At 37.4% G+C, this 27,620-nt stretch overlaps 1 protein-coding gene across 1 annotated transcript in view; it reads left to right on the top strand.

Annotated features, from left to right (window-relative positions):
- Window positions 1-27,620, top strand: part of CPNE4 (copine 4) — a 350,799-nt gene that overhangs the window by 143,389 nt on the left and 179,790 nt on the right. The window contains exon 2 of the mRNA XM_044678896.1: window positions 23,486-23,665. Within this exon, the coding sequence (XP_044534831.1) occupies window positions 23,486-23,665 (180 nt within the window). The remainder of the gene's footprint in view (window positions 1-23,485; window positions 23,666-27,620) is intronic.

The raw sequence follows: 27,620 nt of genomic DNA, 5'->3' as shown, positions 1-27,620 counted from the left end.
AAAAAAAAAAAGGCACGAGACAGTGCCTGCCCTTAAGAAACTTACAATCAAATGAAGGAGCCAACATGCAAACAAATATACACAAAGCAAGCTATAGACAGGATCAGTAGGAAATAATTAAAAGAAGGAAAACACTGGAATTAAGAAGGGTTTTGCCCAAGAACATCAAGCCAGTGGCCAAATCCTCACCATAGTTTTTACTCAGACAAGGAGTTTTGGTGTCAAGAGGAACTTGGGTAAAATCCCAAATTGAACACTTAATATCTCTGTAACTGTGGGACAAATTGCTGAGGCTTAGTTTCCTCATCTGCAAAATAGGATTATTGTGAGATAATGTGTCAAGTGCTTTGAAAATCTTAAAGCACAACATAAATATCATTTGTTATGTTTATTCCACACACAAAAAAAGAAGACTGCCAAAATTGTTCTACTCAGTTCATAAGAACATTGAGAGTGGAGTGGGACTACATCATCCTTCATAGTCTCTGGCAGTGCCAAATCCTGAGATTGACTTTTCCAAATTGTCTTTAAAAAAATATTACTAGGGGGCAGCTAGATGGCTCAGTGGATGGAGAAGCAAGCCAGAAGAGAGGAGGTTCTGAGTTCAAATGTAGCCTCAGATACTTCCTAGCTGTGTGACCCTGAGAAAGTCACTTAATCCCCATTGCCTTGTCCTTGCCACTCTTCTGCCTTAGAACCGATACACAGGATTGATTCTATGACAAAAGGTAAGAGTTTATATATAAAATCAACATCTTTTGGACTCTTTTTTGGACTGGAATATGCCTGTCTTTCATTGGGCAGTTGATAACCCCCAGTGAAGCCTTCTCATGATTCATTTATCCAATTAACTCAATGGTTAATTAGTTGAATTTTATCACATTCCACTCAAGGGTTCAAACAGACATGTTACAATGACCCATACTGATCATGCATGAAGTAAAAATATTGAAAAGTCAAGGTTTGCTGTATGTCCTGTGTAGAAAAGGAACTTTGTTTTCCAAGCTTAGGCTTCAAGGACTGTCATTATCTAATTATCCATAGGAGGTTTGTCCAGCCTAAAATCTCTTTCTCTAGAAAATTTGGCCACTTTTTGGGAAGATTCATGTCAGTTCTGGAATCAATAAAGGCAGGCATTTGTGCCAACCCTACGTCATGTTGTATATACATTCGCCTTTTTCTCTGGTGATATTTTATTTCAGAAATGGATATACTTTCTCATATCAATACACATAAGAAAATTTGTTGGGGGCCGTATTAATCAATCACTGGACAAAGATTTATTAAGCTCCTACTGTGTGTCAGGCACCATGCTAGATTCCAGGCACACAAGGACAAAGAATGAAACAATCCCTACTCCCAGAGAACTTGAATTCTAATGGAGGAGATAGCAAATACATCTCATAACTTACCGCATGAATATAAAGTGAATACATAAATTATATACACTTACAATTTGAAGTGACTTACCCAAGGTCAACTAATAATGTGGGTGTGCGAATAAAGAGTTGGATACAAAAGTAGTTATACACAAAGTAATTAAATACAAGGTGGCTGTTGTCCTTCAGTCTTTTCAGTCCTGTCTGATAATTTGTGACCTTATTGGAGATTTTCTTGGCAGAGACATTGGAACAGCTCATCGTTTTTTTCTTGAGCTCATTTTATAGATGAGGAAACTGAGGCAAATAGGTTTAAGTAGTTTGCCCAAGGTCACTCAACTAGTTACTGTCTGAGACTGGATTTGAATGAAAGTCTTTCTGACTCCAGATCCAATACTCTATCTACTTCATCTAGCTGCCTCTTATATATATATGTATATATATATATATATATGTATATATATATATATATATATATATATAGGGATTGCCATCTCCTTCTCCAGCTCATTTTAAAGATGAGGAAACTGAGGTAAATAAGATTAAATGACTTGCCTACAGTCACACAGCTATGTTTGAGGGTAGTTTTGAACTCAGGTCTTTCAGACTCCCAGCCTGGCATACTTCCCATTGTACTACCCTTAATTATAAGTTGATTGGGAAAGAAAAGCAGGTGGGGAATGGGGAAAGACCTCATGGAAAAAAGATGGTGCTTGAGCTGCATTTTAAAATATGAGAAGGACTCAGAAGCAGAAGTAAGGAAGGAGAAGGGGACATTGCAGACATTGGAGATGGGTAGTGCAAAAGCCTAGCAGTGGGAAATGTTGCATCATGAATGACAAACAGAGAAAAGGCTCATTTGGCTCAATCACAGAACAAGGTAAGAGAACTGATATCCAAGAAGACTGAAAGGTAGGTTGAGGCCAGTTTTTGTAGGACTTTAAAAGCTAAACAGAGGAGCTTATATTTTGTCCTAGAAGCAATCGGATGCCCCTGGAGTAGATTGAAAAGGGGAATCACATGGTCATTTCTGGGCTTCAGGAAAATTACTTTGGGGCCAGTGAGTAGAATGGGCTGGTGAGATGGGAGACTTGAGATGCTTAATAAATGTTTATAGATTGGGGCAGGGAGAAAAATGAGAAGGCCATTGCAATAATCCAGGCAAGAGGAGACAAGGGCTTGAACTAATAATGCAGATGTGAGAATAGAGAGAAGGGGCTGAATACAAATTTTTCCTAGATGTAGAAAGAGCCAGATCCAGCATGTGATTGGATATGTGAGGTAAAGAAGAGTGAGGCATGAAGGGTAATACTGAGATTATAAACTGGAGACCCTGGAAGAACAGCGATGCCTTTGACAGAAATAGGGAGATCTGGAAAAGGGGAGACTGACTCCATTTTCCTATTTGTATCCCAATCATTAGAATAGTATCATACCTGCTTAATAATTTTTCTTGCATTTATTCATTTATTCATTCTTTCATTTAATCAATCATTCATTTCCTGGGCTTCATTTACAAAATAAGAGTTCAACCAGATTACCTTTAATATTCCTTCTCACTTTAAATCCTATGATCCCAAGATCAATAGAAAGGGAATGGGTTGGGTAATTATAGGACTTCCTTTATCGTCTCGCCTTTTCCTTTGCCCTATTAGGAGAGGTCTAACTAGACCAAGACATGTTGTGATGATTATTGTTGATGAATAATTTATAGGGAGAAGCATTTCCAAGCAGTCCTTCCCTCCAATCCCATAGTCCTTCCTTTCTCTTTTATCCTAGGTGTTTTGCCCAGGGCGATAGAACTCCCTTTTCTATGGAATTGATTGCTAAAGGTGTTGAGAGAGCAAATGTTCCAACACACTCAACTTCTTGCTCTTCCTGATCCTCAAGAGGTGGCTTAGGGAACCATCGGGCTGGTTTTCTGAGCAATTATTTATGTGATGACTAATAATGCTAACTCAGGGATTTTTAGCTTTTTGTGTGTTATTGACCCCTTAGAAATCTAGAGAAGCCTATAGACTTCAAAGTCATGTTTTTAAATGCATAAAACAAAATATATAGGATTACAAAGGAAACCAATTATGTTGAAATGTTAAACATTTTTTAAACCTTACTTTCCATCTTGGAATCACTATTGTGCTTTGGTTCTAAAGCAGAAAAGTGGTGAGGGCTAGGCCATGGGGGTTAAGTGACTTGCCCAGGCTCATATGGCTAGGAAGTGCCTGAGGCCAGGTTTGAACCCAGGACCTCCTGTCTCTGGGTCTGACTCTCAATCCATTGAGCCACCCAGCTGCCCCAGAAATATTAAATCTTTTAAAAGGTTCACAAATTACTCCCCTCCCAGGAAAGAAGCTTTGTTTTAGCACTAATGAAGATTTTGTTGCCATTGTTGTTGTCATACCAGGTCTCAGTCATGAATCCAACAGGGAGAACATTGAAAACTAAAACTAAAAATTAATTAAAATCACTTTACTTCATAACTGTGTAAAAGCTCACAAAAGACCAAGAGTACTCAAGAAAATGCTAATTCATGTAGTAAATAAAGAGTTGGACTTCTAGTAAGAAGATGTGTGTTCTAATCCTGCCTTAGACTTTTACTGGCTGTGCAAATTTAGACAAGTTGCTTAACTTCTCTCAGCCTTAGTTTTCTCATTTGTAAAATGGGGAGGATGATAATAGTACCTGCCTTACAGGAGTGCCGTGATGATAAAATGAGCTAACAAAAGAAGTGCTTTGTAAACTTTCGAGTACTATATAATGCTAGCTATTTAACTACATTGTTTTAAAATATTATATAAATGTTATCTATATGATGTCTATGACACTATATAAATGTTATTATAATATTTATAACATATAAATGTTATCTATTATTAAGTGTAAAACTAAACAGAACAAGGGGAAAGAATACACATTTATTAAGCTCTGTGAGCCAGGCACTGAGCTAAATACTTTCCAAATATTCTCTCATTTGATCCTCATACCAACCCTGTTAATTACTCCCATTTTACAGTTGGGGGAACTGACACAGAGGTAAGTATTGTTATTCACCCCATTTTACAGTTGAGCCAACTGAGTGAGTCAGAAGGTAAGTGACTAGCCCAGGTTTACTCAGCTAGCAAGTGTCTGAGGCAGGTTTATCTACACTGCCATCTAGCTGCCAATGAGAAAGCACGTTCTCAGTGGGTGCCAGGATTTTTGGTTCTAGCTTTCAGAGAAATTCTGCAAATCCGATTGAACAAGCTTAGTGAATACCAAGCACCTACTTTTTGCCAGCCACCATGTGGCATGCTGGGAATAAAACAACAAAAATGAAAATCATTGCTGTCCTCAAGGAGCATATTACATTTTATACTGGGGAAACAATGTGTGCACAGAGAAGTATGTTTACAATACAGGCAAAGTAATTTCTGCTGAAGGGAGTATAAATGATTGCAAAAATCTGGAAAAGCTTTTTTTGAAGGAGGGGCACCCAAGCTGAGCCCCAAATAAAGCTAAGAGCACCAAGGGGCTGAGGTGAAGACAAAGAATGCTGTAGGCATGAGAAAACTCCTACCTAGGAATGAAGTAGATAGAATTCTCCATTCAAGAGCCCAGGTTGGCCAGTTTGTCTGCAATATAACTAGAGTGTGTAATGGAGAAGGAGTCTGGAATGACCGAATGGAAACAGATTATGAAGGCCTTTAAACACATCATGCTTCTTTCAGAAAGGGAACAATGCTCTGTTGGGGAAGGGAGATGTCGAAAGTAATAAAATACCCCCAGCACGTGTTGAAAATATTTAGTATTTTGAAGCTAGGTTGGGGGAAGATTCAAAAGAATACCAACCCTGATAGTCACTATTTCAGGGACATGACAATGTGACAAGACAGATAAACCAAAGGTGATTCATTTAATAAGAGGATCATCGACAAGGCATTTGTTCTTTTTATTTAACAAATTCCATTACAGACCACACAAAGGAAGCAATCATCACTGTAATGTGAGGCTTCTGAAGAGATCTGACGCCTGGCTTCTGAAAATTAAGAAACATGTCAAACTTACTGTGTCTAATAGCAAAGTATCTCCCAGATTTATGGTTTCTGAAAACACAATGGGCTGGGAGATCAATTGGTAATTGTTTCCCTTGCCTTCAACACCGAAAGAGGAAAATGATTTAATGACTGAATCAAATAGAATAGCAATTAACTTCTTAGGGTGAAAATGAGTAAAGTCAGTGTCAGTCTCGTCTATATTTTTTCTTAGGGCTGATTTTTCTTTCCTTTATCTCTCTTGTTTAAAGTCATAAGTAGATGCCAGAGTCATACATAATGGGCATTTATACCCAGTGCACACCTGTCTATCACTATTCCCTCCTTCAGGGAAACTTGTGCACCAAATGTTTCTGAGCATCCTATCTTCTGTTGCGTCTTGCTCATTCTCTGATCCATTGGGTGCTGCCTCAGCAACCTCGATTAGAACATGAGAGTCAGGGGAAAAGGTCTGCACCGCTGATGGCTTTGTTTTTTTCTTTGTGGTTGGTTGAGCAGCTCCAGAGTTGATTTTATAGGGTCCTTTGTTGCCTGGCAATTGAATGGGACCAATGAAATTCAGTATTTCAAAGCCCTGTGATTTCCTTATCATGGCTCCTCTCTCTAATGGTACAAATGGTAACTCCCAAATCTACATCTTAGCAGATTTTCGTCAGGAGTTAATGACCAAAAAATTATTCTCCCAGGGATCAAGGTGGTGATGGGTTTCAACCTAGTAAGCAATTAACATTGACTAAGTACCTGTACTATGTACCAGACACTGTGCTCTAGGAATTGAGTTCAAATGGAGAAATAAAATAGTTCTTGACCTCAAGAAGCTTATATTCTATCAATGGAGACAACATGTACAATATAAGTATAAAAAAAATACAAGGTAATTTGTGGAAAGGAGAAACTAACAACTGGAGGACTGGGAAAGACTTGATTGAGAAAGTGACTCTTACTATATTAATTTGGAAAGAAACAAAAGATTCTAAGAGATCAAAGTGAGGAGGGAATATTTTTTAGTGGGAGCCAGCTTGAGGGACAGAAAGACCAGTTTTTCTGGACTATAGAGTTTCTAAAGAAGGGTAATGTATAAAAAAAAGATTGGAAAAACCAGCTAGGAAGGGCTTTAAAGATACCAGAGGATTTTGTTTTTTATCGTAGAGGTAGCAGGAAGCACTAGAGTTTATTGAGCATGATCAAACTATGTTTTATGAATGCTACCTTGGTAGCTAGATGTAGGATAGTTAGTAGAGTGGAGAGAATTGATTCCAGGAGATTGATTAAGAGGCTACTCTCTCTTTTTTTAGTTTTCCCTTTCTATTGTTCCCCCTGTTTGGTAGGCAGTGTGATATGCTGGATAAAGCAATGAGGTTAAAATCAGAAGCCCTGGGTTCAAGTTCCAACTCTTCTACTTACTACCTTTGTGGTCATGTGACCCTTCTGTGCCTCAGTTTCCTCATCTGTAAATGAAGGAGTTGTATTCAGTGATCTCCAAGATTCTATTGTAGCTCTAAATCCAGGATCATATTATGATTCTGTGCTCTCCCATTGTCAGATTAAGCACACTGATCCTACTCAATGATCCCCTCTTCTCTCAAGCTGGCTTATAATCAGATGGTGTGCTGTGGATTGTTTACCATTCTTACCTTCTCTCTTTTTGTGTGAACTGCAGTCCCAAATGATCAATAAATCTCCTTTGTGCCACTTTCCTGCAGGCCCTTCTTGATGGCAAGTTTTGTGGTGGCACAATGCTTCTGACACATTTAGTCATAGACAGAGAAGGCTGGCCAGTGAAATAGAAGTGCTTATGGGCAATTTTTTTTGAGGATGACAAAAATTTAATTTAACAATAAATAAATAGGAACAGAAAAGGTAGTATCATAGCAGGTATTCAAAGAAAATAAATGATTTCTTTTGCTCTCCAGTTTCAAAAAAGTTGATCTCTAATAATAGCTTTGGAAGAGTTGTATGTAAATAATATGGCCTTTTGGCTATGTAGCACTTTGATGATTTTTTGAATTTAGAATAGGGAAGCTACTTATCCCATGGGCTATTTGTCAACAAAAGTAACCAGTGTCCTGGCAATCTGGGCTTGATCCATGCGTGCAAGTACCACCTTGAAAGTAAGGTGAATATTGAAATTGTTTTTCCTCATTCTGATTCAGTCACAGAATTTGAGAACTGGAAAAAATGTTGATGGCTATTTAAGACTTACCAGGCTCAAAAGGAATTCTCATTATATAATATAGCAGACATATGGTTGTTCAGCCTCTATCTTGAGACCTTCAAGGAAGGGAACTGCATTATCTATCAGGGTAGCCCATTTCACTGTGGGACAATTCTAATTTTAGGAAGTCTCTGGTACCATCAAGTCTAAATCAGCCTCTTTATTGCACTTAGGTTGGTCTATTCTCTAAGGCTAAACAGCACAGGTCTGATCCACCCAGTGCAGGATGGTCCTTCAAAATCTTGGACACAGTTATCATATCATTCCTGCATCTTCTCTTTTCCAGGCTAAACATGCCAAGTTCCTTCAACCTATTCTCCTATATAATGGCCTCAAGGCCTTTCCTCATGTTAATGGCCCTCATCTGGATGATCTCCTGCTTTTATAAACTTCCTCAAACCTCCCAGAACTGAACACACTATTCCAGAGGAGGACATTCCAGATGAAAGCAGAGTAAATGGGGATTATCACCTTCCTATTCCTGGATGCTCTGCCCTTCTTTTTCAAGGGAAGAAAGAAGAGAGGATCAAAACGAAAGGAAAGGTTTTCTTCCCATGTCTCCTGGCCAGACTACTGGCATAGTAATGAAAATTTCTCTGATTTTCTGACCTTAGCCTTCTTCCATCAGGTCACCTTTCCTTTAGATATGTTATTTCAGCATGGCAAGGGATGAGTTATCATGTTACCATGGTGTAGGTGAACAGGACATGCCATTTTCTATACTTTTTAGAGAGAGGCAGACTTGCTTAACTTGGTTCCTTTTTTTAAAAAAAAAACCTAATTAATACTTTTTTATTAATAACAATATTTTTGCTCCTGCTTTCCCCTTCCCATGGAGGGTAAACTCACTCTTGTAGTAAATATGCAGAGTTCATCAAAATGAATGCTCAAAATGACCATATGTAAAAAGTCACGGTCTCATTCTGTACCATGAGCCTTTCTCCTCTGTCAGGAAGTGGCTAATATGTTTCATCATCAATCCTTTGAAGTCAGGGTTGAATTGACCTCTTAAGAGAGAAAGTTTCCTAATCAAAATGGTTGCATGAGATGATCAACAAAGAAAGGAGACCTCCTTCTCCCCCTCTCCAAGCTGTTGACTATAGATTCAGATAGTTGGGAACCAAGACTAAAATAGGTATGGTGGCCTCCTGGTGCTTGCTAGACAGCGGGAGCTTTTAGCCTCTACATTTCTAAGCATCCTAATTGAACTGTTAGGAGATTCCTGTGGATTCTATTCCATTTAGGATGAGAAGAAACAAATCATCCCCTGAATTTGTACCCACTGAAGATGCATTTAAGAACTAAAAAAAATATCCCTCTCAGTATGTCCTGCTTGACCCCAGATGGGAGAACTCGAAAGGAAATAACTTATAGAAAGGTAGTTTTAAGTTTCTTATATGGGAAAACTTCTAAATAAATAAGAACCATCCAAAAATGGAATGGCTTGCCTTAGAGGTAGTGAGTTCTCCTTCCTGGAGGTCTCCAAGGAGTGATCAAATGGTCACGTGTTGGGGTTCTTAAAGAGGGCTTTCTTCTGCATGGGGTGGCCTCTGAGATCCAACTCTAGATGCTATCATTTTCAGCGAACAATTTTAAACGTAGATGATTCATCATTAGATATTCAAGAAAGTGCCAACTAGATGTGAGTTTCTCTCGTTTTATTTACAGAAGGCTGAATCAATTGCCAATTAATTGTTTCCAAGGCCTCAGTTGCCTCCTAAACTGACTCCCCCTCCCCACATTGGAGACCTAGGGACTTGTTAAATACAGAGCACAAGAGCACAGGGCAGAAAACCCAGGAGGTTTTAGGTTACTCTGATAGAGCAACTGAGATCTTTTCAAAATCCTTCTGCTCTGAAAGGATTGGCACAGCTTTGCCAACATGCTGGGCACTTCCCAAAGGATTATGATACTTGTTCCATACCAATGGCTCCAGTGGTGGGTTCTGGTTTTACATTTCAGACTACCTGATCAATATCTCTACCTGATATTCTGCTCAAATTCTGCTTATAGAAAGTAGAATTCATCCTCTTCCTTTCTAAAAAAAGAGAGGGGTTTCTCTTCTTTATTTCTCTACTTCTGGTGCAATTACTGGGTTTCAACAAACCTCAGAGCTTAGGTTTTGCCTCTCTGTCACCTCCCATATCCAAACTGTTGCCAAGCCTGTCCATTCTATCTCGAAAACCTTCTCTCTCCACCTCATTCTATTCTTAACTGAACTCCTTTAAAGTGGCATAAATTGTGCTCAAAGGAATATGAACTGGAGGAATTCCATGTGAACTAGAATGACCTCCAGGAATTGATGCAGAGCAAATGGAACAGAACCAGGAGAACATTATACACAGAGACTGATACACGGTGGTATAATCAAACATAATGGACTTCTCTACTAGCAGCAATACAAGAATCCAGAGCAAGGCTGAGGGACTTATGAGAAAGAAAACCAGCCACATTCAGAGGAAGAACTGTGGGAGGAGAAACACAGAAGAAAAACAACTACTTGAATACATGGGCGGAGGGGGATATTATTGGGGATGTAGATGCTAAAAGATAACTCTAGTCCAACTATCAGTAATATGGAATTAGATCTTAATCAATGATGCATGTAAAACCCAGTGGAATTGTGTGTTGGCTACAGGGGAATGGGGGGGGGATTGGGGGAGAGGGAAATAACATGAAATATGTAACTCTGGGAAAATATTCAAAATTTAAAAAAAATTTAAAACAAAACAAAAAAATAAGGTGACATAAGTAGTTTCTTTGGATAGATTCTATTTTCCAGCAGTAGGGCGCAGTGTCTTAAGTTACTCTCAGCCAATATTCAGAATCTTGTGAGTATATTATAGAAAGGAGCTGTGAAACTTGCTGTTGACTAGATTGTAAGTTTGTAGGAAGGCTGGTAGGGGAAGCCAATCAACAGGTTTTTTTTTTATTCTATTATCCTATCCCAGCAGTTATGGATTGATGAAAGAGACTAGTGTCTAATATATCTACTACTACTACTACTACTACTACTACTACTACTACTACTACTTACTACTAATAATAATAATAATAATTACTACTACTATTAATAATTACTACTACTACTGATTACTACTAATTACTACTACTAATGATAATAATTACTACTACTAATTACTACTAGTAATAATAATTACTACTACTAATTACTACTACTACTAATTACTACTACTAATAATAATTACTACTACTAATAATTACTATGAGTAATAATAATAATTACTACTACTACTAATAATAATAATAATTACTAATAATTACTACTACTAATGATAATAATTACTACTACTAATTACTACTAGTAATAATAATAATTACTACTACCACTAATTACTACTACTACTAATTACTACTACTACTAATAATAATAATTACTACTACTGCTAATAACTACTAGTAATAATAATAATAATAATTACTACTACTACTACTAATTACTACTACTACTAATTACTACTACTACTAATTACTACTAATAATAATTACTAATAATAATAACAATAATAATAATTACTACTACTAATAATAATAATTACTACTACTATTAATAATTACTACTACTACTGATTACTACTAATTACTACTACTAATGATAATAATTACTACTAGTAATTACTACTAGTAATAATAATTACTACTACTAATTACTACTACTAATAATTACTACTACTAATAATAATTACTACTACTAATTACTATGAGTAATAATAATAATTACTACTACTACTAATAATAATAATAATTACTAATAATTACTACTACTAATGATAATAATTACTACTACTAATTACTACTAGTAATAATAATAATTACTACTACCACTAATTACTACTACTACTAATTACTACTCCTAATAATAATAATAATTACTACTACTGCTAATAACTACTAGTAATAATAATAATAATAATTACTACTACTACTACTAATTACTACTACTACTAATTACTACTACTACTAATTACTACTAATAATAATTACTAATAATAATAACAATAATAATAATTACTACTACTAATAATAATAATTACTACTACTATTAATAATTACTACTACTACTGATTACTACTAATTACTACTACTAATGATAATAATTACTACTAGTAATTACTACTAGTAATAATAATTACTACTACTAATTACTACTACTAATAATTACTACTACTAATAATAATTACTACTACTAATTACTATGAGTAATAATAATAATTACTACTACTACTAATAATAATAATAATTACTAATAATTACTACTACTAATGATAATAATTACTACTACTAATTACTACTAGTAATAATAATAATTACTACTACCACTAATTACTACTACTACTAATTACTACTCCTAATAATAATAATAATTACTACTACTGCTAATAACTACTAGTAATAATAATAATAATAATTACTACTACTACTACTAATTACTACTACTACTAATTACTACTACTAATAATAATTACTACTACTACTAATTACTATGAGTAATAATAATAATTACTACTACTACTACTAATAATTACTAATAATTACTACTACTACTAATGATAATAATTACTACTACTAATTACTACTAGTAATAATAATAATTACTACTACCACTAATTACTACTACTACTAATTACTACTCCTAATAATAATAATAATTACTACTACTGCTAATAACTACTAGTAATAATAATAATAATAATTACTACTACTACTACTAATTACTACTACTACTAATTACTACTACTACTAATTACTACTAATAATAATTACTAATAATAATAACAATAATAATAATTACTACTACTAATAATAATAATTACTACTACTATTAATAATTACTACTACTACTGATTACTACTAATTACTACTACTAATGATAATAATTACTACTAGTAATTACTACTAGTAATAATAATTACTACTACTAATTACTACTACTAATAATTACTACTACTAATAATAATTACTACTACTAATTACTATGAGTAATAATAATAATTACTACTACTACTAATAATAATAATAATTACTAATAATTACTACTACTAATGATAATAATTACTACTACTAATTACTACTAGTAATAATAATAATTACTACTACCACTAATTACTACTACTACTAATTACTACTACTAATAATAATAATAATTACTACTACTGCTAATTACTACTAGTAATAATAATAATAATTACTACTACTACTAATTACTACTACTAATAATAATAATTACTACTAATAATAATTACTACTATTACTAATAATAATAATTACTACTACTAATAATAATAATTACTACTAATAATAATAATAATTACTACTACTAATTACTATTACTACTAATTACTACTACTAATAATAATTACTACTACTAATTACTGCTAGTAATAATAATAATTACTACTATTACTAATTACTACTACTATTAATAATAATTACTACTACCACTAATTACCACTATTACTACTACTACTACTACTGTTGCTGCTGCTGCTGCTGCTGCTACTACTACCACCATGCCCAGTACCACCAATAATAATAGGAAGAAGGACAGGACCTATTATTTCATTAGTACTTGAAAGTCCCAGGTGAGAAAAACTCTACTAATATAGGTCAGCACTTCCTAAAACAGAGTTAATAGTCTTAGAGGTTATCTGGAATAGGATAGCCAAACTCAGATAGAAATAGGGGCCACTAAACCATACTTATGGATGTATGTGAGCTATCTATAGATGTAGAACACCACAAATTGACATTATCTATGTTCCATTGTCTATTTATTTTGTTAAATATTTCCCAATTACATTTTAATCTGGTTTGGAATCACTTGGGAGAGTTGAAGGCTACTTTAACACTTTTGGCCTGAAACATTGAGAAATCAAGTAATTTGGTCATATAGCGAGGATATGTCAAAGGTAGGACTTGAACCCATGGCTGCATTATTTCAGTGTTGGTTTTTCCTAGTAAATGAATAGAGGACAGGGAAAATGAAGATAATAAAACTGTATATAACATGCAAACTTCATTTCCATTTCTATTTCACCACAACATTTATTCAGGGACTCTTTTGTGAAAGACCCAATCTGTAGTACTATGGTTTTAAAGGGGGAAAATGAACCTGTCTTTGTCCTCTTGGAGTTTACTTTCTGTTGGAGCATTCTAGCCAATTGTCATCCTTCACACTTTTTCACTAGAGCTAGTCATAATTAAGAAAATGGGCTAGTTATCTTTCCTTTCCCTTCTACTACTATCATCTGGTGATATGTTTGTTGACTTTTTGAAGGAAAGGGATGAGAATTAAAATTGCAACAATTTTTTAAAAAATCAGGAAGAAAGAGGAAGGAAAAGACCTGAATTACCCACAAAGAATATAATCTCATTATGTATAATGAATGGACTGTCCAGTAGTTGCCAAATGTTGACAGCCTGGCAAATACTGACAAGAAACAGACCTTGAATCTAGCTTTTAATTCCACCATATCTGACTTGGCATCTGACCAAGTGCCAGAGATATCAATGGAAAGGTACTTTTTTTCCTAACTGTACAGATTAGTTTATCAGTATATAAAAGGTAGAACTCAAAAAAGGGCTGGGATAACTAAAAAATCTAAAGAATGAAAGAAAAGAGAGACAGAGAACCCAAGAGAAGCATCCTTCTTTAGTAAAGTCATTATCTTGTGACAGGTTAATTGCCGTGGAAAAGTCATTCTGCTTGATGGTAGGAAAGTGAGTTGAAAATCCATTGAGATTTATTTTCTGATTTCAGTTTATTTATGGTTTATGAAAACCTGATACTTAAGAGGAAAGAAATAATCAATAGGTAAAACTTCAGATATTAGGAAATTGACAAGATTGGACACATCAATTAGAATGATTTAGACATCAAACCAAAGGTGTGTTGAGATTGAATAATGGGATAGCAATGACCTGCCACCAGGAAAATTCTGCCTCAACTGTCTTAGGGAGGTTATATGACCTTCTTACCTTGTCCAGTATTTCCTACCTTAAATTTTTATAGACCTCAAAATTTTATGGAGTCCATATTATATTCTCCCTTTCAATCTTAACCCAAAAAAATCCTCCTGTAGTAGATGGGGAAGATGTCATTATCCCTATTTTACAGACAAGGAAGCAGAAGTCTGGAGGGGTGAGATCATTGGTCAGTGGCATTTGAGTCTGCTGTAAAAGCCATTTTTCTGAACTTAAGTATAAGCTTCTTCATTCAACAACACCACATTGATGCCAGTGAGCAGGAAAAAAAGTATAATCTGGAAAAAAGAGCACAATTTGCAGTCAGAAGACACGGGTTTGAGTCCTGACCTTATGGAAATAATTTCCACTCTCTGAATATCATTTCTTTAACTGGAAAGGCAGGGTGGAACAGTAAATAGTGTATAAGGTTTGGAGTCAGAAAGACCTACCTCAGACACTTACTATTTGACCTTAGGCAAGTCACTTTACCTTGGCATGTCTTAAGTTTTCTCATCTGTAAAGTAGAGATAGCACCTATCTCCCAGCTTTATTTTAAGGATCAAATGAGAATAATTGTAAAGTTCTTAGCACAGTACCTGGCACATAATAAGGGCTACATAAATAAAAATAAACGTTTACTGTTGTTTTTATCTACAAAATGAAAGGATTAGACTCGATGACTTCTAAGAGCCTATCTACCTCTAAACAGATGATGCCAAAAGGGACTTAGGTCATCAGGACATGGCCTGGGAAATTTAGAATTGAAGTATTTATTTGACTTGTCTTATGCTTGACCAAAAAAAAAAAAAAAAAAGAAAGAAATATCTTCAACTGAATTTGCAAATGCAATGAAATATGATAAGGACCTTTGAAAGTACACAAGGAAACCATCTTGTGACGCATGAGAAAAGCAATTCATGGGAAAACAAGGGGACGAAAACCCCTACAAACTGCAGGTTCAAATAAGCTAACTGCAGGAATGTGATGCCCGACTTCCTATAATACTGGACTGTGGGTAGCCTTCCTGTATTCACCACTGAGTAGGACCTCCTACCCTGTGGTTGGTCGATAAATTTTTGCCGGGCAATTGACTGTGAATAGAAGGGAGGGAGATTGGCTCAGACAGCTTTGTGAATTGAACTGTTCCTTCGCCTGAAAGGAAATTCCATCATCTCTGCCCCTCCATTCCACAGCCCTTTGAGCTCCCAGTAATGGGAGCTCAGTGGAATTCTGTGTCTGGCTAGCTAGAGGTTGTCATGGATTTCAGCAAAGGAAGGGGCACTGAGAGGTGGGGGGTGCCTGGCAGAGGGAGGTGGTGGCGGTGCCAGGAATAATTTTGCAGAGTGATGAAAATGTTCATGGATTTGTCTGATGTGTTTAATAAAGGGGAGGGGGAGAATAGAACAGCACTAATGCAGTATAAGCAGGAGAGGTCCCCCCACCCACCCAAAGCATCCTCAGCCCATTCACAAAACCATCTGAGATGACTAGAGGCTATTTGGAAGGAAGCCAGTGACAGGCAAGGTTTTCCTGGGCTGCCTTTTAACAACAGATCATTAAGGCTCTGCAAAGCTTTCGTGCCCTCTATGGCTAATGTTTATGGAGAGCCTCCAAAACTCTTGGCCTTTTTCTGGGTTTCTGAAGTGAGTCTGTTGGGCCATTTTCCTTGAAGATTTGATTCTAGAAGACTGTGCTGCTCTACCCACCCCCTGCACCCTCATACGGAACATTTCTATGTCTGATTCCCACTCAACAGCTGGTATTGGGATTTTTGAGAACAAATGTTGAGGATAGATGGTACAACTAACATCTTATTTAGACACTTTAGTCCAGCACAGAGGAGTCCGTGCATTTTGGAACCTGTAGGTAGAGAACAAATTCTAGAAGGACTGCCGTGCTAGTAAGATTGGAAATTGAGCCCCAAGGATAAGTGTCTCTCGTTCTGGGCTGAATCTTTTGTAATGAAAGATGACATTGACATCACATTAAATAATAATTTTCAGTTCTCAAATTATTTTTACATCCATTATCTCCCCACAATCCTGTAAGGTAGGCGATTTACCTTAAGAAGCAGCATGATATAGTGGTTAGAGCAATGGCACTTAGGGTTGGGAAGGGTTTCAAAGACCATCTTAAAGGAAGCCTGGACAATTCACTTAACATTTCTAAGCCTTGGTTTTCTCGTCTGTTAAATGGGCATGATGACAGATTTGTGAATTGGACCAGTCCTGCGACTTAAAAGAAATGATGTCATCTCTGCCTTTCCATTCCATAGCCCTTTGAGTTTCTGTGAGCTAAGTGATCAACTGAAATAAAAATATATGTAAAGCATACTATAAATCTCCCAGGCTGTTGGAAATGTGAGCTATTATTGTTCTTCTTATGTTGGGGAGAACTTGCCAATGATTAGAACCATGAAACGGGCTACTTTGAGAGGTGGGGGGTCTCGCCACTAGAGCAAATGACTATTTGTTGAGTATGTCAAAGGAAGAATCCCTTTTGTGTATGAGTTGGACTCCTCGGCCTCTGAGGTTCTTTCCAAATCTCAAATCTGTGATCCTGTGATTGTTATTCACCTAGTTCTTAACTTTTTTTTGTTGAAGTTCAGATAGAAATGGTTCAGGGATGAGTCGTTACTGTACAAGGTATTCTTTTATATTTAATGTTCTGCAGACGATTATAGAGCTTGAATAAAGTAGCTGCCTTTTATAACTGAATAAAAGAATCGCCATTATTATTTCATTCTCATCATTTTGGTGATCATGATAAAACTATTATACATAGTCATAGCTAATCAATAGTGAAGACAGAGAATGACTCTACTTCTTTTTTTTAAACCCTTAACTTCTGTGTATTGGCTCCAAGGCAGAAGAGTGGTAAGGGTAGGCAATGGAGGTCAAGTGACTTGCCCAGGGTCACACAGCTGGGAAGTGTCTGAGGCCAGATTTGAACCTAAGACCTCCTGTCTCTAGGCCTGGCTCTCCATCCGCTGAGCTACCCAGCTGCCCCCATGACTCTACTTCTAATGCTCAAATTAGGCTCAAAATCAACTCCGTAACTCCAGTTCTAAAGTTCAAAGGGGACTCGTGCTTCTCACTGGGTTCTGTCTAGGGTTGACCATAACCTCGCAGGACACAAGAACATCAGTAGCATGTTACAATATTGGTAGGTGGGGGAAGGAGCCCGTAGCTTTCATTTCTTAAACTATGCAGTCAAGGCCCCCAGAGTTTTAGGACTAAGGCACCATATTAACCATTTTTCTAACTATGATAAGTATGTAGACTAGTAGGAGCTACTTAAATCAAGAGCTCTGAAAAAGAATATGCCAGAGAGAATGGGGTATAGTCCATCAACTAAGCAAACAAGTGTCACTAAGACCACCACAATCAATGAGAAAGAGAATGCAGGCGGGAACTGGGTAGCTCAATAGATTGAGAGCCAGACTTAGAGACAGGAGGTCCTAGGTTCAAATCTGGCCTTAGATACTTCGGATCTGTGTGACCCTGGACAAGTCACTTAACCCCCGTTGCCTAGCCCTTACCACTCTTCTGCTTCGGAACCAATACACAGTATTGATTCAAAGGTAAGGGTGTATTTCCCTAAAGGGCTAGAATTGAGGAGGAAGCATATTCCTGAATTTCCTTTCGGTCATCAGGTATGCTAGCCACATCCTTGGACTCAAGCCAGAATCACAGGATCTTAGGACTGAGAGAAACATCATCTTCTAGTCCAACCCCTCCTTGACCAAGAAACATCTCTATCTACAACATGCCCAGCGAATGATCAGCTTCCATTTGCCTGAAGATGTGTATCATTCTGCATATTTCCTTATCTTACCTGAGCCTCACAACAACCCTAGGAGGGACCCACATGACACAAAGGTCGTTTGCCCCATTTTAAAGATTAGGAATTAAAGGCTAATAGAGGTTAAAAGACTTGCCTAGAAACTATCAACAATTTGGAAATAGGTCTTGATCAAGGACACATGTTAAAACCAGTGGAAATGTGCATCGGCCATGGATGGGGGGAGAGCGAGGGGTGAAGGGGAAAGTAGGAGCATGAATCATGTAACCATGTTAAAAATGAATATTAATAAATGTTTAAAAAGAAGACTTGCCTAGAGCCACACAGCCAGTAAGTATCAGAGATGAAATTTGAAATCAGATCTCACTGTCTTTCCACTACACCAGTGATGGGCAAACTACGCCCCTCAGGCCAGATGTGGCCCCCTGAGATGTGGCCCCACGGCATTATTCCTAATCTGACAAATACAATGAGTAGGATATAGTACAATGAAACTTCAAAAGAGTTGCCTTAGAAACAGACTGATAGAGGGGCATTTCCTTTCCTTTGGCCCCTTCTTTTAAAAGTTTGCCCATTATTGCACTACACTAATCTGCCATTCATGATTGGGATGTCTATTATGAGAGAGATCATCAGAAAAAGACCATTTTCCCGTGATCATTAATTAAAATATTATAATATTCCATGGAGGTGCTGACCCCCTCAAACCTTCTTCATCAGCTAATCTCATGTGCTTGTTCTACAAAGCAATTACAGGAACCAATAAGAATACTTAACATTGATGTGGAATTCTGAATCCGTTTGCCTTCTTTCAAGATTCAGGCATTTTCTCAGTGAAATTTTCCCTGATCCTTCCAGTTGAAAATTCAAATTCTTCCTCCTTACGTTTTCCTAGAAGCCTTTATCTTGATCTTGGCTTTTGTATTATCTGGGCACAGACTGTATCCCTTCCCCACTCCCAAGTACAAGGTCTCCTAAAACACTTAATCCAGATTTAGGCTATTAAAGTTTACATTTGCATTTTTTTTGGTACTGCCTATATAGTATAAGTTCCCAACAAACAGGAACTACTATGTTTCTTTGTTGTTGTTGTTTTTATTGTCTTTGTCTCCTCTCATCTTTGTGCACTGAATCTTACACAGAATAGTTGTTTAGAAATTATTTGCTGAATTGGATGAGGAAACAGAGGTCCAGTGTGGTTACATGCCTTCCCAAGGTACGAAGGAAAGAGCCCTGGATTTGGAATCAGAGAACTTGGGTTCCAGTCCCATCATCTGCCTATTACCTTTCCTTTTGCAATAGGATTCCTAAGCTAGAAAATGCTGTGGGTAGAGTTTACTTAGATTTTAGCAAACCTTTTGAAAAAATATTGCATCCCATTCTTGTTGAGAAGATGGAGAGATATGGATTAGATAATAATAATACAATCAGCTGGATTCAGAATGTGTTGAATGGCTGTACTTAAAGAGTAGTTTTTAATAGTACCATAATAACATGGCAGGTCTCCAGTGGAGTGCCCCTGGGCTGTGTTCTTGACCCTGTATTATTTCACATTTTTATTGATGACACACATAAGGGCATAAATGGTGTGTCCATTGAATTTTCAGATAACACAAAATTTGAAGAGATAGTTAACACAGTAGATGTCTCAGGATCCAAAAAGATTTAGCCAAGCCAAATGAATGAAATTGCAATAGAAATAAGTGTAAAATCTTGTAGTAGGATAATAAAAAAAATCATACATAGAAGATGAGGGAGAAGTTGATAGAAAGTAATTGTTTTGCAAAGGTCCTGATGGGGGAGGGCATTGTGGACTGCAAGCTCAATTATGAATCAGGACTTTGATGTGGCCACCAAAAAAGCAAAAGCGGATTTGGGACTGCATTGGGAAGAGGAGAGCTTCCAGGAAGAGGGAAGTAATGATTTCACTGTCCTCTGCTGTTGTCAGTCCTTAGAGGGAGTATTGTGTTCTATTCTGGACACCACAGTTGAAGAAGGACATTAATAAACTACAGAGAATCCAGAGGAGAAAACCAAGATGATGAAGAGCCTTGGTGGAAGGAGCTGGGCATGTTTAACCTGGAGAAAGGAAGACTCAGGAAAGACATGATAACTCAAGTATCCGAAGGGCTCTGAAGTGTAGGAGAAATGTTCTCCTTATTTTTTTGACTTGTTCTATATGGCTTTAGAGAGAAGAACCATGGGGTAGATTAGTTACAGAGAGGTCAATTTAGTTTTACTCTCAGGAAAAGATTCCTAAGATCAAGGAATCACAATTAGAACCAGCCCAAAGTGTAATGGTTCTCTCTAGATTTCCTCCCTGGAAGCCTTCAAGCAAAGACTCTATGACCACATACCAGTTAAAGAGGACTCCCTTCATGAATGGATTAGATAACTACTGTGGGTCCTATTAGAATCTGTGATTCTCTGATTGGGGGATAAGTATGTGATCTTGGGCAAATCATACAACCTCTGTGGGTCTCAGCCTCTCATGTAAAATGAAGGTATTGGAACAGACAACCTAGTAGGTCTCCCAGATCTAAATCTAGGATCCCAATAAGGGGCAGTGTTGTATGCTATATAAAGGGCTGGCCCCAAGGTTAGGAAGAGCTGTGTTCAATTCCTCCTCTAACCCATACTATCTGTGTGACCCTAGGTATATTATGCTGTCTCAATACTCTAAGCAAATTCTATAAGACAAGGGGAAGGAAAGAGAGGGAATAAGCATTTGTATAGCATGTCAGGCACTGTGGCAGTTATTAATATCATCTCACTTGATCTTCCCAACAACACTGGGAGGCAGGTGCTATTATTGTCCCCATTTCACCATTGAGGAAACTGAGGCAGATAGAGGTTAAGTGAATTGCCCCCGGATCACATAGCTGGAAAGTGATTGAAATGGGATTTTAATTCAGTGCCCAACACTCTATGAACTGCAACTATGAAGCTGCCTCTTTTTTTATGTCATGGATCCCTTTGACAACCTAGGAAAGCTTATGGACTATTCTCTGAATAATATTTTAAAATACATAAAGCATGCCAATACAATGTAAGTGGTATATAATTTAAATTATAATTATATGATTATTTCTTCCCAACCCAGTGCTTTTTCCATTCCACAATGGGGGCTTGTTCATTTCCCTGAAAAATTCTGCCATACTGGGTGGATGGATAAGGGACTGGGCAAGCAAGATTTAGAGTTCTTCCACTGGTTTTCCCACAGTGAGGGTTTCTCCTCAATCTTTTCAAACACCAGCTAATAAGAAAACGAGGGGGCCCCAGCCTGAGCGATCTTTCCAGAGGCCTCTGCAACCTTGGCACAGAGATGAGATGGGGAGAGCATCCTGTCTATAAAAACTTCTGAGTGAAGTGCAAATTGCTTCAGGCTGGGCTCGGATTATCCTCTGAGTTCCCCTGATGATGACAGGCTGCCAGCTCTGGGTGCAGAAACTCAGAGTGACCTATAAAAGGACTCCCCACTCCTCTCAGGCTTTGCCAGCTTAGCGGGCAAGGGTGAGTTCCATGTGGCTTTTTTTGATTGCTTACTATTAATGTGCCAATTTACAGTGAGGGGAAAAAAGAAAGCAGCTGCTCCAGGTCTGAAAAGTCCACTGTCTTTTTTGTTTGTTTGCTTTTCGGTTCTGAACCTCCCTCCCAATTGATCCTTAGGGGGAGTAGGAGGATTAATCAAACCCAGTAGCTGGAAAATGATTATCCTGGAAGCTAAGAAGTATCCAAGCCTCCCCTGAGCCCTCTGAGCATCACCTGCCCAACTGTGAAGTGCCTCAGAGCAAAGCAATTGTTTGAAAATGGTGACAAGTTTGAGAAAGGAAAGGAGAAAAAACGATGGGGGAGGGCAGCTCACCTGTGGATGTGGTTTTGCGAAGGCACAACTTTCCCAGAGGTGGGCATCAGGGATTGCTTCCCGCACCCCAACCCAGGTACTCCGAGCCTTAAAATTCACAATAATAATGATAGCGAGTGATAGCTTTTGCCTTTAATATGTGCTTTGATTCTCATACTGTGGAGAAAAGCGAGCAGCTGACATTTGCATCTCACTCTACAGACAAGATCCCTTTAAGCCTCACCACTCAGTGATGGAGTTACTTTTTGGGGGGGAGGAGAAGGAATCGGTGAACTGTGATTTCATCAGTGTCTGGAGCTCCCAGGGAGGAGATTCCTCTGCATCCTAGCAGTCTTTATCTGAGATGTACTCAGGGCTATGGAGAGGTTAAATAACCTGGCTGAGTCACACAGCCAGTAGGTATCAGATGTTGAACTTCAATTAAATGTAGATCTCCCTGATCCTTCCTTCCTCTTTATACATGGTGCCTCTCTAGGTCAATGTTTAGATACTACCTGAATTTGGTAAGTGTGTCTGAAAGAGGTGTAATGATGTATCCAAGGTCATTGAGCAAGTGTTTGGTGGTATTTGAACTCAGATCTCAAATGCTGTGCATCTTCCCTGAATGATGAGCACTTACAGCATGATATCTAGGAAGGCATCAGTTGTTGTTTTTTTAATTTTTTTAAATTTATTTAATTGGGGGGCAGCTGGGTAGCTCAGTGGATTGAGAGCCAGGCCTAGAGATGGGAGGTCCTAGATTCCAATCTAGCCTCAGACACTTCCCAGCTGTGTGACCCTGGGCAAGTCACTTGACCGCCATTGCCTATCTTTACCACTCTTCTGTCTTAGAACTAATAAACAGTATTGATTCTAAGGCAAGATGGAAGGTAAGGGTTTTAAATATATATATATAATTAATCAACTCAGAATATTTTTCCATGGTTACACGATTCATGTTCTTTCCCTCCCCTTCTTCCAACCCCCTCCTGTAGCCAATGCACAATTCTGCTGGGTTTTACATGTGTCATTGATCAGGACTATTTCCATATTATTGATTTTTGCACTAGGGTGATCGCTTAGAGGCTCCATCCCCAATCATATCCCCATCGATCCAAGCGATCAAGCAGTTGTTTTTGTAAGGCATTAGTTTTGATTAGCGTCCCTGTGACAGTTTAAGTGGAAGTGCCAGGATAATCAATATGGGCCATCTCTTTCCCAACAGGTGGACCGAACGGAAGTGATTCGAACCTGCATCAACCCTGTTTACTCTAAACTGTTCACGGTAGACTTTTACTTTGAGGAAGTGCAGAGGCTGAGGTTCGAAGTCCACGATATCAGCAACAACCACAATGGTCTGAAGGAAGCCGACTTTCTTGGTGGCATGGAGTGTACTCTCGGACAGGTCAGTTTCCTTCCCTCTTTTTCTTCTTCCTTCTCTCCCTCATTTCTTTCCATAAGAATCTGGCAACACTTATTAGCTCTTACTCAGATCAGGACTATTTGAGCTAATATGAGCAACAGAGAAGATGGTGGATCCTATCTCAAGGATTTTACTGTCTACCTTTGGAGACAGAAATGTGTGCATACATAATGTTTCCTCTGTAGAATGTAAGCTTTTTTAAAATTTTTCTTTTAAATTTAATTTATTATTTTTAAGCAATTACATGTAATAACAAATTTCCACACAAGATTTTTGAAGTCATAGGATCTAAGTTGTCTCTCTATTTCCTTCCCTCCCCTCTCTTGGACCTGGCAAGCAATTCAATCTGGGTTATACCTGTATTATCACACAAAACATATTTCTATATTGTTCATTTTTGTAAGGGAGTAGTCTTTTAAAACCAAAACCCCCAAACACAAACCCAAATAAACTAGTGAAAAATTGCATGCTTTCATCTGCATTTCTACCCCAACAGTTCTTTCTCTGGAGATGGATAGCATTCTTTTTCAGAAGTCATAATCCTGGATCATTGTATTGCTGAGAGGAGCTAAGTGCATCACATTTGATCAGAATGTAAGCTTCTTGAGGGCAACATTTCTTTTTCATCTTTGTCTTTTTAGGCCAAGTACCTAATACAGTGCCTTGCATTTAGTAGTTGCATAATAAATACTTATTGGTAGGGAACAGCTAGGCAGCTCAGTGGATTGAGAGCCAGTCCTAGTGATGGGAAGTCCTGGATTCAAATTTGGCCTCACACACTTCCTAGCTGTATGACCCTGGGAAAGTCACTTAACCTCCATTGCCTAACTCTTAGCTGCTCTTCTGCCTTGGAACCAATACACAGTTTTAATTCTAAGACAGAAGGTAAAGGTTTTAAAAGTAAATAAATAAATAAATAATGTTTGCTGGATTTGTTACGTGAAATAATTAGAGAACAATTTAACATTAATTCTGTAGAGATATATATGGGGCAGCTACACAGCACAGTGGAGAGAGTGCCAGGCTTGGAATCAGGAAGTATCTTCTTGACTTCAAATTTGACTTCAAACACTTGCTGTATGACCCTGGACAAGTCATTTAACTCTGCCTCAGTTCCTCATCTGTAAAATGAGCTGGAGATGGAAATGGCAAACCACTTCAGTATCTTTGCCAAGAAAACTCCAAATGGAGTCTCAGAGAATCAGACCTGACTGAAAGGAACAACAGCAACAACAATAAAGATATATAATTTGATAATATGATACACAAAGATAAGATTATGTATTATTGACTTGTGGAGATTAAAATTAATATTCAATAACTAAATATTATATTTTATAAAGTTTTATTAATAATAAACTAACACAAAAACTAACTAAAAAGTACTAACCAGCCTGCTCCCAAGAGCAGAAGAGAGCAGAGGGAGGAATTACAGTCAACTATAAGACAATAACGTGACCACACGAATGTGGAGGCGCAGGAGAGATTAAAAGGAATTTTGGGGAAATACTAAGGAACTTACGGGGGATGCAGTCCAAGGTTGAAAGTCTCCATTTATACAGACTATAAGGAGAAGCACTATAGGAATTCATAGAAATGAAAGACTGTGGCCAGGGGAGGCAAATCAGGAAAGGATTCATGGGGGCTCCTTCACTTTGACCCCTCTCTGAGGCAGGTCCAAATCAGAGCTATGTGGAGCCATGCAGACTACCATTTTGTGGAAGTAGATTACTATGAGTCCAAGAATGGCTGGCTGGAAATAAGGATGGTCAAATTCTGGGGTCTTAGGCTAGCAAAGCAACTCAACACAAACTGAACAGAGGGCTTGCCTTGAAGCCAGAAAGACAACACTGGGTAACCCTGGATAAGTCATTGAATTCCTCAGTTTCCTAGACCAAGGGGATCAAACTCAAACAAAAATGGATCCTCCTGATAACATTAACTTAGAAAACCATAAATTCACATTATCTAGGTTGTATTTTTAAATTGTATTTTGTTAAACATTTCCCAATTACATTTTTCTTTTTTAATGAATTAATTTGTTGATTACATTAAAATATGTAGTTAGCTCCCTCCCACCCTCTTCACCCTCCATTAGAGAAATTCTCATTTAATGAAGAAGACATATGTATATATGAAACTATGTCTTCCTTATTTCTATTTATGATTTCTTTCTCTGGGGGTAGACATATACAAGTCATTCTTCAAACAGTATATCTGTTTCTGTATATATTATCTTGGTTCTGCTCATAATAATTGCATGTAGGCTTTTCATGCTGTTCCAAAATTAATGTGTTCATCATTTCTTATGGCATAGTAATAGTATTCCATCACAATCATATGCCATGACTTGTTTAGCCACTTCTCAAATGATGGACACCTCTTCGATTCCAGTTCTTTGCCACTACAAAGAACTGCTATAAATATTTCAGAACATACAGGTTCTTTTCCTTTTCCCCTGATCTCCTTAGCAAATAAATCTAATAATGGAATTGTTGGGTCAAAAGGCATACACGCTTTTATAACTCTTTGGGCACAATTCCAGATTGCTCTCCAAAATGGCTGAATCAGTTCATAGTTCTACCTATCAGCCGTATATTAGCATCTCTAATTTTTGCATACCTCTCCAATGTTTGTTATTTTGACCTTTTGTCATTTTAGCCACCTGAGTGATATGAGATATCTCAGAGTTGTTTTGATTTGCAATTCTCTAATCAATAAGGATTTAGAGCATTTTCTCATATAGTTATATATACATATATATATATATAATTGTACATATATATGTATATATACATAAAGATATATATACACACCTTTGATTTCTTCATTTAAAAACTGTCTTCATATCTTTTGACCATTTATTAATTGGGGAACAATTCATGTTCTTATATATCTGATAAAGTTCTCTTTATATTTTTGATATAATATCTCTATCCAAGGAACTGTCTATAAAAATGTTTCCCCAAGTTACTGCTTTCCATCTAAGCTAGGCTACATTTGCTTTATTTGTACAAAAACTTTTCAGTTTAATGGAGAGTGACCTTGTGTTTAACAAAAGTAAAGATCCAAGTTTTTGGAATAAGAATTCACTATTTGGTAAAAATTGTTGGGAAAACTGGAAAGCAGCCACCAATTACATTTTCATCTCATTGTGGACTACACTTGGGAGCTTTGCCAAGACTTTGACACCCCGTTTCTAGGCTACTCAGTTATGATTTGAGTTGGGATTTGAAGTCAGGTCTTCATCACTTTAAGGCTAGTATTCCTAATCACTTCATTATCTAGCTGGCAGAGACCTTAGAGCCACCCCATCATTTTATAGATGAAGAAATTGAGGCTCAAGGTCCCACCACTATATAGTATAATTTGAACCCTGATCTTTCTGATCTCAAGTTCAGTGTCTTACCCATTACATCAGTTAAGGTTTGGGGCATGGCCATATTTGTTTGTTCTAATGAACCAGAGGAAGAATGGGAGGGTAAAGACAGACTCAGCAGTCCAGTCCAAAGCACAAGCCTACGGAGGTTATAGTGGAGTAAGTAAAAAAAGGTCCCTGTTATGGGTGGACTCTAGTCTGTGCGCTTTGGATTAGATCTTCCTCATAAAAGGTGGGGAGTTGTTTGATAGATGTCAACTTCATACTGTTTGATGTTAGAGTTATAATGGTAGAACTCCATAATGGAGTCATTTAGGCTCAGTGGTCCTAATGCCCAGAAAGCACATAGGCACAGACAAACAAAGCTTATATTTTCCCACTGTTCCAAGTGATTTTAGCCCTGTGTCAGTTAGATAGTGCTAGTGGCTCCCGATTGGGTGAAACTCTTGACCACTGCAGGGGGATTGAGTTATCCTCTTGCTGTCTTAAATAACTAAATGACCCTTGGAATTTCACCACATCTTGATTTGATTAAGAATACTCACATTCAGCAATCCT

The sequence above is a fragment of the Gracilinanus agilis genome, chromosome 5 (genome assembly GCF_016433145.1).
Source record: "Gracilinanus agilis isolate LMUSP501 chromosome 5, AgileGrace, whole genome shotgun sequence".
In the NCBI taxonomy this organism is placed as follows: Eukaryota; Metazoa; Chordata; class Mammalia; order Didelphimorphia; family Didelphidae; genus Gracilinanus; species Gracilinanus agilis.
This window is presented reverse-complemented; position numbering and strand designations above follow the sequence as displayed.